The sequence below is a fragment of the Pyxicephalus adspersus genome, chromosome 4 (assembly GCF_032062135.1).
Source record: "Pyxicephalus adspersus chromosome 4, UCB_Pads_2.0, whole genome shotgun sequence".
NCBI lineage: Eukaryota > Metazoa > Chordata > Amphibia > Anura > Pyxicephalidae > Pyxicephalus > Pyxicephalus adspersus.
The window spans coordinates 146,864,745-146,880,501 of record NC_092861.1 but is presented as its reverse complement, the minus strand read 5'-3'; the positions used below and the strand labels follow the sequence as shown (position 1 = coordinate 146,880,501).

The window sequence follows — 15,757 nt, the reverse complement described above, 5'->3', positions numbered from 1 at the left end:
TCTGAGTCATAACAGGAGGCTGATGGCATTTTAAAAGAACAGAAAAATCTCTGACTGCAAAAGAAAAATATGTAAGATCATTTAAAGCTGAACCCAGAAATATGCAAATATAGTGTAAAATGATTGCTTGTGTTTTCTAGATCGGAGCAATAAACCAGTGTGAAGGAGCTTGCTGTAAGAAAGACCAGACACTAATACCTTCTGTCTTTCTGCAGGGTCATCGGTCTTGTATCCGCCCACCCTGTAGTTTTCTGACACTAGCTTGTAGTGGGTGGGGCTACTGAGTCCCTCCCACAGCTCTGCTCCATGCACTTGTTATGTACAGCACAGTGATTATCACCTTACTACAAAAGTAGTAAGGTAGTAAGTATAAAAGTATAAAGTAGTAAGTATAAAAATAAGGTTATACCTGGGTTCAGAAAAGCATTTAGTGCACACATTTTGCAGAGAGAAGACCAGTAATGGTAATTTCATAATTTTATGTAAAAACTATATCTGCCATTACAATACAGTAAAATTAATTTTAGCACACACAGAAACACAATTAGCTTTATGTATAAAGGAGAATGTATTCATTCAATATTTCCAATACACTTTCTAAATCACCAATACAGAACAAGGATCCAGAACATTCCCGATTCACATGTCTATTGCAGGTTCAGGGAGGCAAGTGGGTCAAAATGACAATCTACATGCTTTGCGTTTTTTTTTTTAAAGGAAATCACCAGGGACAGCTTACTTATTTTTTTACAGTACAGATCTCCTATGGAAAAAAAAGTACAACGCTACAAAGTACAACGCTGCACTTTGTAGGGAATCTTTTAATAGGGATTCTTTTAAGTGGATCATTCGAATGTAACAGACATCAAAGACATAAACCAATAGAAGTATTTAACCCCTCCCTGCTCTATGCAAATCTTTTAAAAAAATTATTCTTGCTTTTTTTTAGACCATGTACACACATTGGTTGTGCTGGCACAAATCTGACATGTGTACAGATTTTTCCCGACCTCATTAATCAGCCCAGCACAGTATATTGATGAACAACTAATCAGGAACAAACGATGTGCATCCTTTTGGAGGAGATAAAAGAGGGGTGCTACTTGCTTGTCCTTCCACCGTGCGTTCATCACTCACTCCTAGATTGTAAGCTCTTCAGGGCAGGGTCCTCTCCTCCTGTTGTGTCACTGCCTATATCTGTCTGTCATTTGCAACCCCTATTTAATTGTACAGCGCTGTATATTATGTTTGCGCTATATAAATCCTGTTTTTATTATTATTATTATTATTAATATTAATCATAATAATTAATATTATTATATTAATATTAATAATAATAATAATAATAATATTAATAATTAATTCACCTGTCATTGGAAATGATTACTCAAGATAATTTCCATCAACAATCATTTGACATCCATCAAACATATAAATACACTTTTTAGAAAACCTGTTGCTTTGCCTTTCCTAGACTAAGCACAGGTCCACTTTAAGAGAAATACATACACTTGTTCATTGGGCATTTATTTTTACACAAATGTTAAGCTGACAATAAAGTCAATTTTCCCATTCCATTGAGAAAGCCATTCATTCATTTAAATCAAATTGACTATTAATTGTTTAAAAATTGTATCAGCCAAAAGTGATCGGTACCAAGTGTAGATTTGAAAAATAACCTTAATCAGGCAGTTTGTAAAGTTTCTGAGGATCTTACAAGCATCTGGGTTCTGAGGATCTCTTTATATCAATTCCATTCAATTGAAATTTGCAGCATGGGCACCTATGACTATCTTTCTTGCCCTAGCCCTTGCCCTGGCCTGTAAATCAATTTCAATACATTGACAGTGTCATAATACGATTGATTTTTGATGAATAGTCCATATAGTTACATAACAGGTTAGGCTGAAAAAAGACATAAATCCATCAAGTTCAACCTCTAGGAAAATAAACATATCCCAGATATAACACACAATGGACATAGTTGGTCCAGAGGAAGGCAAAAAAAAGCCTGGTACAATTTGCTCCAACAGGGAAAAAAAAATCCTTTCTGATTCCATGAGACAATCGGATGTTCCCGGATTGGATCAGCAGTCTTGGTTATCTTTACTTTAAAGCTTTAGCCCCCAGTTATATTCTGTGCTTCTAGAAATAATCCAGCTTTTTCCTAAAGCAAATTTATAGTAGTTGCTGAAACTACTTCCTGAGGGAGCTGATTCCACATTTTCACAGACCTTACAGTGAAGAATCCCTTCCTTATCCGGAGCTTAAACTTCTTTTCCTCCAGATGCAAAGAGCGCCACCTTGTGCTTTGTAATGATCTCAAAGTGAATAATTGGGGAAGAGAGTAATCTATATGGACCGTTTATATATGTATATAGGCTGATCATTTATATAAAATAAATAATTGGAATCTTTACAACTGTCTATCAAATCAGCCTTTCTCGACCTGTTTAACATGGCGAAACCCTTGAAAAAACTTTCAGGTTTTCAGGGACCCGGTTCTGTAATTAGTATATCCAGAGCTCACAGTATATTAGTGTGGTGGGCAGTGGGAAGAATTCCTTGTACATTGCTGGTCAGTGGGAAGAATGTCATTCTTACAGCCAAAGAGATCATTGGTGTCACTTATACTGACCTGAGAGGTCAAATTGCTCAAGGAACCCCTGGCAGCCTTTGGAGGAACCCTGGATGAGAAATACTGATATAAAGTATTAAAGGTTTGTAAACTAAGCCCATTGTTTTCGCATTGCTATCCAACATCAGCACATGGAGCAATGGTATTGTACACAGCTCCTCCTTCCAGCCCTTCCAGCTCTTCTCCTCCCCTGTTATCCAGGCTGCAATGAGTCACTTCGAGGATTCTGCCACTCCAGAAGTGTCCTGCCACTGGCAGTGAGGATAGGCAGGGCACTGCCAGGAGCCTGGCACTGCTCTTCTGCAAACTTAAGGGCACCCCCACCAAGTCATAGGACATCACTGTGCCTCTGCTGGACCAGGCTGGGGGGTGACCCCACAATCACTCAAGCTGGGGGTCTTTTATCCTTTGATGAAGCTGGGGACGTGTTTGGATTTTCTGTTTTTTTTGTTGGGGGGGACACAATGGCATTTACTTTCGCTGCCTTCTGCTACATGCTGTCTCTGGTGCTCTGTGCTGCTCTAATCTTCTTTGCAATTTGGCATGTGAGTAATAAGAAATGGGGGTGCTTGTTTGGGGAGTGACAACCTATACACTTCCAGATGCTGAGGAACTACAAGCTCCAGAATCTCCTGGAACTTGTAGTTCCTCAGGAACTGGAAATGTGTAAATATGTTGCTGATGTTAAGGGGAGGATTTAATCTATGCAGACATTGAATTTACTGCTGGAATGTATGTTGCTGCTTCTTTTTTTAAATTTCAGGAACAAAGGATTAAAAACACTAAATATTTCTAATATTTTAAAGCAAACCTGCGATGAGCAATGTACAGCAGATTTTTTCTGCCAACCTGCTTCCAAAAATGCTAGCTGCTTGGCTGTTAGGCTTACTCTTTGTTATCACAAATTGCATTCTATGTATCACTTATTGATATATTGATGATGATTATATATTGATGATTGACAGGTACAGAACACAGTTTGTGGAGCTGGAGATTCTAAACACAGACATCAGATTAGATTTTAGATACTTTTTTTTTACAAATATTTGCTTTTTTACAGGGATGGCTTTTAGTTGACCTGAATAAAAATGTTTAGTGCAAATCCAACCTGAAATTACAGCAGCCAGAGCTGTCTTCTAGCACCGTTGGCGTTAATGTGAGCGTTTGGAAATTGAAAGGTTTTGACAAGTGATGTCATTTAAGTTGTCGAATCCCAAAAAATGCTCCTGGTACATATGAGCACCCAGTGCTAATGACTGCTGTTCCTTGGAGTGCTAAGAACAGTTTTATTTAACTTTATGTAGCTGGTTGTGAACATTCCCATTCAATAAATCCACGGTGTAGCTAGCAGTATAGCAATATCCCAATTAACTATGAACTGGACTGAAATGTGTCAAGGAAGATGCTGATTGTCCAAGAACATGATGGGAGGTAGGGAAAGTTTGTGAAACCATCCAGTCCTGGATACACATTTCATGGTTAATCCTTTAACGTGAACCTGTCAATATTCTACTATGTGTATTCATTCCCAACATTTTTCTTAAAAAGAAAGTCGATGTTTTCTGCAGGTAAGTAGGTTTACCCCCTCCCTCAACTGTTCAGACTGCAACAATATAACTTAATTGCGAATTGTAATGTAAGAAAAAGCAACAGGGTAGTCAATGTGAGATTTTTGTTGACACATTGACCTGATTTATTAAAGCTCTCCAAGGCTAGAGAGGATATACTTTCATCAGTGAACCTGGGTGGTCCAACAAACCTGGAATGGATCTGGTCCAAGATAGAAAACATTTGCAAACAAATATCAAATTAGAAATCCATATAAATCATTTCTAGGGTTGCTGAATCACCCAGGTTCACTGATGAAAGTGTATCTTCTCGAGGCTTTGAGAGCTTTAATAAATCAGGACCATATTTGTAGAAAAATGGTACAGACATGAGGATTTTTACCACTGTGTAATTTATGATTCAGAATCTCAGTCCATGGTGACCCTTTAGGACAGCTGTAAAAGATTAAGTCATCCTTCTGGAAATAAAAGCAAATTAAGGTATTGTGAGGGGGATTACTGTGATCTCTGTGTGAGGTAATATATACCTGGAAGTGTTACACCTTACTCATTACTTGTGCTTGCATAATTTATAAATACACAGCAGGTGACCTTCTTTTAGTTTGTGCATGGTTGCTGGGGCATATGCCTCATAGATAGTTTAGATTTGTTGGGGGGGAGTCTCACTTTACCGAACTACCTGGTCAGAGCAGCGAGGATTCATCATGTACTTGCAAGTGAATTATTTGTTTATTTCTCTGCCCATGTGTACTTTCCCCCCATTTTTTATAGATATTTTAAATAGATATGAGCAGCTGCCATGTGTTGAGAAATGCAATATATGATTTTGAGAAGAATGGAGCAGTTTGGTCTCTTGCACTCCCCTTGCAATTTAGGGCCCTGGAGAAGGTGGTGGTCCTGGTCCAGTTTGCCGCCCTCCGAAACTGTTTATATTTAAACGAAAATTTTCCCACTGACTTCCTATGATCTATCATCATTCATATTTTTCTGAGCTGACACATCAGTCTTTTCTGAATTCGAAAAGTTAACTTCATGGTTATTCTAAAGAACTGATTGCCGTTAAGCAAGGGGGAATACAGCGGCTTAGAAAATTTGTGATCAGGTGGGTCTTTAATGCAGAAAGGGACAGGCAATATCATTTTTCCAACAAAACAGACTTAACTACCTGTTAGCTGTCTTCTGAAAGAAAAAGCACTGAACATGAATTTTCCTGGGCTGCCAGAACTGAATGAACTGCCCGCATGAGAGTTATGTCATCCCAGCCTGGCCAATCTAGATGGCCAAAGATCTAAACCAGGAAAAGGATAAAAAAGAAAGGGGCAGGTGAGGGTATTTAAAAAAAAATTGCAATTAGGCAGGTAAGGTTATTGTATTGCAAAAGGGGCATCAGCTTTCCCTTATGCAATAAAGAACCCGCCTGGTTGCAATTTTTTATTTCTAGAGTTTAGTTCTGCTTTAAGTTCAGATTGCTCACTATGATGCTGCCATGATCACAGGAGGACAATCCACTTAGGAAGTTATGCTGGGCTGAGATGCTCTTCATCAGCTCGACACAAAAAAAACGTTTGACAATCTTTAATTAGGAAAATCACAGCTTGCAAAAAATGCTTGCGTGATCTCAAATCAAAGTGGGTAGGAAAAAAATAATAAATTCTACTCTGTTACTCTAAGAAGCATTTTCATTGTAATCTGCTCGACTGAGTGATCAGTTTGACAGCTTGGGTCCAGCTCTGCATTCATTTATGAACAAAAGCTTCAATGCCCTTGCCCAATGCTTTCATTTATGATATACTGTCATGTATAAGGCCATGTTCATACAAGCAGTTATTCTAAGAAATACCTCTGTGGAACCAAAACTGAAATACCCAAAGCCTTGAATATCATTAAAACAGGCATTTAAAGGTGGTGTGGCGAAGTCACATTGCCTTTTTGGTGGAGCTGAATGCAGCATTTCAGCATTTGACCTGCTTTATAGACTTAAATGGGGTTTTCCAAACATGTTAGCAAACAATAAGTAATCTTATCTACGCAATGATAATTATTCCTTTTCTTGCCTAACATTTTTTTTACTTGTTTTACCCTTAGTAAAACCTAAATAGTTTTTATTAACGCTTTCATTTATTATAAACTCTGTCATTCTTGTTTATAATATAACTTTTTTGTTTTGTAAACTTTTAACATTTGCATAAACTTGTAAAAAAAAATGCATAAGTATTAGAAACTTAGAATGACAATGCTGCTCCTCCACAGATACAGTACAGTAAGTGAATGTTGTACAGGAATTGTGTTAAGGTCAGGAGTCCCAGGTAAGAAAAAAAAACCAATTACAAAAACTTTAATTAAGCAGGGATTTCCTGCAGAAAGGGACAGGCAATGTCACTTATTTAATAAGCATTCTTACCTGCCTGATTGCCCGCTTGAGGTATCAAAATCACTGAGCTTTGCCAATGTTGTTTGTTGTTTGGCACATCCCGGATTGCACTAGGGGTGCTGGCACTGAATCTACTCCTTACCTGTGAAGGAAGTAAGTCATCCCAGCCAATCAAGATGGCTGAAGATTACAAGAAGGAAGAGAATAGGAAAATGCTGGTGCCCTGCAATGCAATAGGGATAGGTGAGCATAACAGGGTTTATTTCTGCTTTACCAAGCACAGAGATGTGTGAATATGCCTTTAACCTTTTCTTCACTTCTTGTTCTATACACTGGAAATGTAGTTGTGAATATACAGCTGATTCCAGGCTGCCTCCAATGGTTCATTTTAGCAATTCCAGGTCATCCATAAGGTATCTCTAGGCAGAAGCTTAGGGTCCAATGGATGTTTAGGGGCCCAGCTACAACAATTATTCTGCTGCAATAAACAAGAGAAATAGTTCAGTTTCTTAAAGCTGCGCATGTGCTTTTACTTTACATGGGAGAATACACTTGCAGACATTTGGTGTCTTGTGGGACCATACCAGTATATACAATATAAAATGGAAAGCCTCTTCTGTGCCTTCCCCAATCCCCATCAATGTCAATCAAAATGATGGTGGACCAAAGCTGCTACCTTGCCTGGGACCCTTTTCTGTCTTTGTCCTTTTTTTTCTTGCATTTCCTATTAAAATAACCCTATTGCAACAGGTTGGGTTTGTACAGAAGGGCACCACAATTTTTAGTGTGTTTAATACAACAGGATCACGTGGTTATATGGACTTACTTTTGGTTTTACATTTCTGAAAATTTGTTATAAGAAAAAAGATGGAAACTAGCTATTGTATTTGACCTTGGTTGAGGTAACAGAGATCAGGCAAGGATGTATGATGTGAGTGGCAGTCTATGCTGATATTCTGCTTATTGCTCAGTGATAATACCCAAAGTGCTTCATTCTGTTGCGGCTATGCTTTCAGACATGTGTTTGAGCATCTGTGCCCTGCTCTGATCGCTGCCTCCAGTCACTAGCAAACAACAGAAACTTGTTCAGGCAACTTGGCTTTGGGTTTGATTGACCTGCATGTACAGGAAATGTATGGAGTTTTTGTAAACTGTTAATTTGTTTATCGAAAGAAAAATATGTCATCTTGTAAATATGAAAAATTGTTGAATGTTTTGTATTGAATTTAGTGGTTTGTATATTCATCCAGAAGCTGGAGGCTCTCTTTCACATTAATTGAAATGTCATACTTTCTGCTAACAAAAACAGAAAAGATTGTTGTTCAAAGACTTCAGTAGCTAAAGCTAACAATAAGCACAAATAAAGAAGCTAGAACCCTTTCCCCATGCTCTCTCTTCTGTTTGGTTAAGTCCACAGATTCATTCGGTCAGAGTATCTGAAAACAGGCAACTACTGCCTTTTCTATCTAGAGTTCTGTCTGATAAAAAAAAACCCAAGGTGCTCTGGGAATCCTATATTGCCCTATAACAATTTTTTTTTTTAATTAAAAATTTCATATATTCTTTTTATTGCACCCTGTAATAACGCGGAGCTTGCATTTAAGACAGGGTTGCTCAATACATCACAAAAGTTGATGTCACAATTGATTTAACAAGATCCTACAAAATGCTGAGCATCCCAAATCTTTAAACAAGTTCCAACACAGTGCCGACTATGAGCCAAGTTTTCTCATCTAACATTATTACCTGACCTCAGAAATGAAGTAAAAAATTCCCCCTGACACATTCCAAAATCCTGTGAAAAGTTTTCCCAAAAGAGTAGTAGTACGGTAATTTTAAATTCAAAGCAAAGGGAAGCAACTTCATGTTATTGCTTATGGTCATGTTAATGAAATTCCAACAAGCTTACATGAGTGTAAGCGACTTGTCCCTGGAAAAAAAAATATGTACAAAAAAAAATATCTACAAATTTGTTGTATTATTTTTAAGTGGAGCAGAGCCACCCTAAGACCTATTGTTGGACGGCCACATGCATCCTTTTAGTATGGCCATGGGAGCATTGATTTATGAAATGACTTCAATGTCTTTTATCTTTAGCAGACTCTTGTAACGTGTTTCCAGTCTGTGTCCTGCAGCATGTCTCTTGTCTCAACCACACCTCCAGTATATTCCAAGTTTCTGATCATCTCCTATAGAACATCCAGAGACTGCCCTTAAAATTCAAATATAAAGTAATAGAGAAAAAAGCACTTATGGGTCTAAATAATATATTTTTTTGCATAATGAACCATTGTGGGGTATGTCGGGATGTGTTATTTACCTGCATACTCATTCTCATTTTAGAAATTTGGGAGTTATGTTTCACTGCCAAGCAATTAGATATATTTTAAATATTGTTGGAAACTTGAATGAGCTGAAAGATTTCAACATGTTTTGTGCACCAGTAACCCAGTGCCAAAACATAATATTATTGATCTGTCATTGCTGGGAACTAAAGCACCATGAACCTTCATTATTAGTGGCGATGCCAGGGATCCACAACAAATTCTACTAGCATCTCTACCGTTCTTGGTTCAGATTGTTAAGCCTCTCGATGGCCAGTGGCAGAGCTAGCAAATGCATGTAAAGGATTAGAAGCTACCAAAATATTACTAATTGTGCATCTGCAGACACATTTCAGGGGCTCCGCAGATATGTTTTCAGTTTACAATCCTGATATAATATAGATTGTGGCCTTGCAAACATGTTTCTATTTGTCTCCGTATATCACTTATTTTAGCTCTTCAGACTTGAATTTTTTGTCTCACTAAAGTACTGATTGTGGCTCTGTAGACATGTTTCTGGTTAGCTAACAATATTACAAATGGTGGTTTTGCAGTCACGTTTCTGAAGGTTATGTAACAATATTACCAATTGAAGTTCCGCAGACACATTTCTTTTTGTCTTATTATAATCCTGATTGTGGCTCTTCAGATATGTTTCTGGTTGTCTTGCTATAATTCTATTTGTGGTAGTTCAGACACATTTCTGGTTGTGTCACTGTATTACTGATAGTGGCTCTGCAGACATGTTCACAGTTGTCCTGGTATAATCTGGATTGTGGCCTTGCAAAAATGTTTCTAGTTCTCTCCCTATATTACTGATTTTAGCACTGCAGATGTGTCCAATTTGTCCCACATAAGTACTGATTGTGGCTCTGCACACATGTTTCTGGTTTTCTAACAATTTTACCAATTGTGCCTCTGCAGACACATTTCTATCGACTTAATATAACACTGATTGTGGTTGTGCAGACATGTTTGTGGTTGTTTTACTACAATACTGGTTCTGGCTAGGTACACGTTTCTGGTTGTTTGACTATTATAGTACTGGTACCACACAAGACTATTGTTAAGAACCAGGCCCCTTGGGTTATTATAATAAACATAAAGGAGAGAACAGCAGGGCATTTGATGTGGCTCAAATGTTTTTATGTGATTGTACACGGTATATACAGTGGTAAAACAATGAAGAATTACTTATATCTAGGCAGAGGCCATGCGCATAACCCTCAATAAGTTAGAGGCCTATACTATACAAAGTACAACTGACTTGATTTTAGAGGTTGTTACAATATACTGGCTGAACTGGATCTCAGGAAGGAGTGGTAAAGTTTGCAGACCAACAGTTACGAATACAGATCTCAAAGGTAAGTGAGTAACTGAGTAAGTCTTTTTATATCATGAGCCAGAAGGAGGTCAGAGTCTTTCCTGGTGGTCTCAAATCTGTGTATATCCTCTAGGGATATATACAAAGTTAGAGACTACTGATCCAATATAAGAGATAAAGGAAGACATCCATCCAAATGTCAGCATAATCTGTGCAATAATACTATAATACTGATTGTGGTTCTGCAGACACATTTCTTTTTGTATTACTATTATACTAGTTGGGCCAAGTGGACACGTTTCTGGTTGTCTCACTATCGTCACTGACAAAGGTACCAGCCATCTATAGGAGGCAAAAAGGTCTAATTGCATTCTAATTAACCAACACAGAACAAGGACACAGGAAGTCAGCATTTCTGATTTGTGTACTTGTAACAGGTCAGAGGTTTAGAAAGACAATCCAGGTATTTTAACATTGTATAAGCATGTCAGCAAGGACAGCTTACTTATTGCTTTACGTACTGATCTCCTATGGATTTAAAAATTACAATTCATCCCTTTGCATTGCTCTAGGCTTAATGATCATGGAAATACTTCCACCATCGTTACACTCCACAGTTCAATTGTTTGATAATCTGCTGTCCTCCAGCCATGCAAAGGTTAAGGGAAGATAGTCGATTAGCCTCTAGGTATGACAGCCTCAGGATATGGGTGACATTTTTCTTACGGTAGGAGCTCATTGGCCTTTTTAGCTTCTGCAAGTTTCCTTAACAGCCAGACAAAAAGTTGTGCATATCTTCCTGAAGACAAAATTGGAGCACAGCATGCGAACCGTTCTCTTTTATTGGTATTTATAGCTGTAATAAAATATTGATGTATAATCAGAAATTATTTGAGGGTGAACTCTATTCTGTGCAGACCAGTGTGTTGCGGTTAAACTCTTTCAGACGTTATTCCTGGGGATTCTAATAGTAAACAGCTTGCTCTTTTAGGATGACAAAACGCAGTGAAGCAGTGTGGTTGCCTAGTGTTAACAAGATTCACCTACAAACATTTGCCACTCTGGACTGGCAAACCCTGATGTGAACAATAATAAAGTATAACTGTTCCATTCATAATTAATCAATGAGCTCAATTTAGTCACCTGTAGCTGCCTCCACTTCTTTTTATTGCCGCCGTGAGAAAGCCACCACTGCCATATCACTAGGGGCACCTGTGCTGCTAGTATCCCCTCTCATGTTGCACCCTCCTTCCTCTGGACCTGTGCCTCAGATGGGTGACAGTGTATCCAGCACCTAGGTACGCCTTGGGTTATCTGGGTCAGGAAGATTAATTTGTCTCTAGGTGAGAAAGTCTTATGCCAGTTCTTGCACTTTGCAATGAAAACATTTTGTACGGAGTGCAGTACACTAAGCTGCAAAATAGAAGGCAACAGACAATAATAAACAACTCAGCAGGTGGAAGTATGGGGTGTAGATTGTAGAACACCATAAATAAAACAGCACAAAATATAACAATACAAATATTAATGTAGTGCTCTAGCATTTTGTAAGAGATTCCCTGCTCCCAATCCTCTGTACTAGCCTATCCAGAATAATACTTTTATTTTTCATTATTATGAAGAAAACCAAGATCATGATGCCATGATCAGTAGTCATATATTTTTTTTTACTTTAAGCTCTTAAAACCATTTTCAATTTGGTTGATGTGGGGAGAACAGCCATTTCTTTTCTTTCTTTTTGCAGGCTAATAAGCACTAATTCACATTGGCTGTGAGGTTGGAAGTGTTTAGAGGTTTGTCAACCTGGATGCCAGGTTGCCAGTCAAGCATTTGAGTGTCCAGCAAAGGCGTCAACAATGAGTTGCATGAAATCCCAGGTATCGCACTGCCCTAATACTATAACAAAATATCAAGTGGATAAAAAAAAATCACATCTATGTGTTACATCAATAATCACATTTTTAAATGTAGAAATGTAGTGCAAATACTTTAATTTGACCTGGTATCAGCCTCCTGCAAATCATTTTACAGCAGAGTACAGAGTGGGTGAGAGAGAAGCAGCACAAAGAGCCAGTTTGTTGTGCTGCAGTGATGTACTTGCAAGGCTCAGATTGATGAGGGGAAAAGAGGAGACAGAGAGATGAGCTCATCAGTCCGCAGCTTATCCTTTCAGTGCCCAGTCACAGGCTGGGACAAGACCTATAAGTGTTACTGAACTGCGGTATCAAAAACCCAAGTCTCAAGCCCTGTCAGACCCTGTTGTTAATAAATAAATTAATTGGCAGCTACAATGTGTATTTCACTTGTATATGTAGCTATTTGCCTGAAGTTCAGCTTTAAAATTCCAGAAATCATTGTTTTGGAGCCCTTCACTTTCAATGCTATGGGTCAGATTTATTAAAGTACTCCAAGACTAAAGAGAGGACAGATCATCATGGGAAATACTGGAGTAATCCAGCACACCTGGAATAGATTTCTTAAAAAAATTATTTGCAATTATTTGTCAAATGTTTTCAACCTCGGACCAGATTCATTCTAGGTTTGCTGAATCAGTCTTGGTTCTCTCGTGATGGTCTGTCTTCTCCACTCTTGGATCTTTAGTAAATCAGGTCCATTGTAACCCAAAATACATTTGGCTTTGTATGCAATAGGATTCATAAATTAATCTAAGTTTTTATTGCCTACTTTGTACTATTCTGTTGTCATAAAAACATAATATGTGAAATAATTAATGTAAGAATCCCTTAAGGGCCCTTTTGTAAAATGACAGATTTCTGTTTAATGTGTCATGTAAAAGGTATAAAGTCATGGAATTTTAATTGCACCAGCTCTTGCCAAGCACTGCATTTCCCTTATACCACCCGGTAATGGTGTAGCAGGGGAGACCTCTATGAATTAATTATTAAAAGAAATTTATAGAGCAAAGAAAAATTTCTTGGAAGTCCTGATGCTGTTGGGTAATTTAGTATCACTGTATATTCCTGTCATGTCAGTTTAAAACAATGATGATTTACACAGGGACAGGGAATGCATTGTAGCATGAACATCAGAAGACTGGCATTGCCATATCCCCCTGGACAACATGGCTGTTCTTTATTCCTGGTGACCCGTGAAACATGTACAATTCATCTCGGGTAAACTCCAACTAAACATTGTTTTGAGTACCCTTTCAAGCCAAGATAAAAGCATAATATTATTTTTATAACTTCTATAGTGTGGATATAGGTTGCAGAGAGCATGAAAGCAAAGCATATAAGTGAGCGTAGGTACAGCACTGCATAATATGTTGGTGCTATCAAAATACTGTTTACTAATATTAATAATAATAACGTTGTTATAAATAATTATAATAGGTAATAAACACTTGTTACTGTGTTCTTAAGCAATAAAGTTTTTTTTGAAAAGGTAAAAAAGCAAAGTGGTTGCTATGGTATAGCACTGATGTGTCCCAGCTAATCTTCAGTCCGGAAACATTGTGTGTAAGAAGAGTTCCGAGTGCTCCCAGTGATATCTGGGGGACAGACTGTGGGGTAACTACTATATATAAAGTGACCCTCTAATTTTTATATATATACACTATATGTGTGTATATATTCACACATATGCAGTTGTGTATTCAGTTACCATTATTGGTAACTGCATTTTTGACTGGTAGAGGTTGTCATACCGTTAGCAGCTGACCAGGCCTTGCTGCATGAAAGAAAAATGGAGCTGAGCTGATGATTTATCCCTTGCTCCAACGTTATTCTCCTATTGACAGGTAGGAAGGTGACAACACTGAGTTTATAACAGAGAAAGGGGTGTCATGTTCTTGGTTCTAAAGAAACTGCAAACAGTATGTCGGATCTTGCCTCCCCGGTTGGCATAAGGCCACACTACACCAATGCATGCATGCCACATTAACCCTAGCTGTTGCCCCCTGCAAGCGCTACTTCATTTCTAGCTTACCCCAGGGGCAAGCACTTGCCCCCCTAATGATGAAGAGCTTGCAGCTTGGCAAGCTGGGGTTGGGGTAGTTTCCTGAGGGCCATGACAGCAAGGGTCATTGTATGATATAGTGCACCAGCTCACATCAGTGTAATTTGCCCCTTAGCGTCCTTGGAACACCACACCACATCACTACCTGCAGCCTGTTGGTGCTGGGGACACAAATAGATGCGGCTTCAGACACCATTATTCCATAGCTAATTTTCTAATTGGATGAACACCGCAGAAAACAGAGGGTGGGCTATGGAGTTGGATGGAGAGGCTTCCTGGTTTTGGCCACTGTCATTTACAGACTGCAATTGTCTAGAAGTAAGTTTTTTGGGATTTTTTTTTTTTAAAGCATAATTTAGGTATGGAGGAAAAAGTGGCGGTAGTAAGAGACAGGGCATAATTAACAAGAGCGTTGGAGTAAGTTCAAAGGCAAAGTGTAAAAACTAAAATCAATATTTGCTTACTATATTTAAAAATACAATCACAAGATTTATAGATTTTTTTATTTAAAATTTTTTTAACACTTGCACATGGAAAAAAGCACCTAAATGACTCAGTTCATTGTAGGAACAGGGGCACTTATATTGCAGTTGCAAATTGCACAGTTCATGGATTTCCAGGCACCTGGAAGGAGAGATGCTGCTTGTCCTTTTCCTTGTCTAGTCCCCAGGTGACATAAGGGCAGGAAAACACCAACCCATGCATGCCACATTAACCCTAGCTGGCACTACCTGCATGCACTACCTCAGCTACAGCTTGCCCCAGGTGCAAGCAGTTGCCCCTAAATGATGGGAGTACAACTTGCAGATTGGACAAGCTGGGGTCAGGGTAGTATTCGAGGGTAGGGACAGCAAGAGTCAATGTATGTAATTTAATGCTACGGCTTGCATCAGTGTAAATTGTCAATTAGCATCATAGCATTGCACACCTACCTGTAGTCTATTAACCCTGGAGTCACAAAGATAAAAGGCAGGGTGTAAGAACTAAAATGTATAGCGTTTACTTACTATATTCAAGAATACAAATAGAGTTTTTTTATTTTTGATTTAAATATTAAAACATTTGCACGCAATCACAGCTGAATGGCTCAGTCATTGTAGGTGTAGGGTCACTCATGTTCTAGTTGAAAGCTGCAGGATTTATACAATTCCAGGCTGTGGAGGGGAGAGGTTCTGTTTCTCCTTTTCTTTTCCTTTTCAAGGCCTTATAATATATAAAAGTCATAATTTGATTACTTACATGTTATACTTATGTGCTTTTTAGATTGGCCTATTTGTAAACCACAACAATGAATACCTCTTTGTGGTTTGGTATATTTGTTTATTACGTTCACCCCTCCCCCCCCCATTGATTCAAATAGAAATCTTGTGATCTGGTATTTTTCTGTACTCTCTACCTGAGCTGCACTCATCTTCACTTTTCATTTACATTAGTTTAGGGTGCCTTCAGAGCACCTCCCATGCATACAGACATACAGAGCACCTCCCATGCATACAGACATACAGAGCACCTCCCATGCATACAGCCATACAGAGCACCTCCCATGCATACAGA

At 38.4% G+C, this 15,757-nt stretch overlaps 1 protein-coding gene across 1 annotated transcript in view; it reads left to right on the top strand.

Moving 5' to 3' along the window:
• The first annotated feature begins 2,879 nt into the window (after positions 1 to 2,879).
• Positions 2,880 to 15,757, top strand: part of CNIH3 (cornichon family AMPA receptor auxiliary protein 3) — a 50,614-nt gene continuing 37,736 nt past the window's right edge. Inside the window, exon 1 of the mRNA XM_072409913.1 lies at positions 2,880 to 3,183. Coding sequence (XP_072266014.1) covers positions 3,103 to 3,183 — 81 coding nt within the window. The 5' untranslated portion in view covers positions 2,880 to 3,102. The remainder of the gene's footprint in view (positions 3,184 to 15,757) is intronic.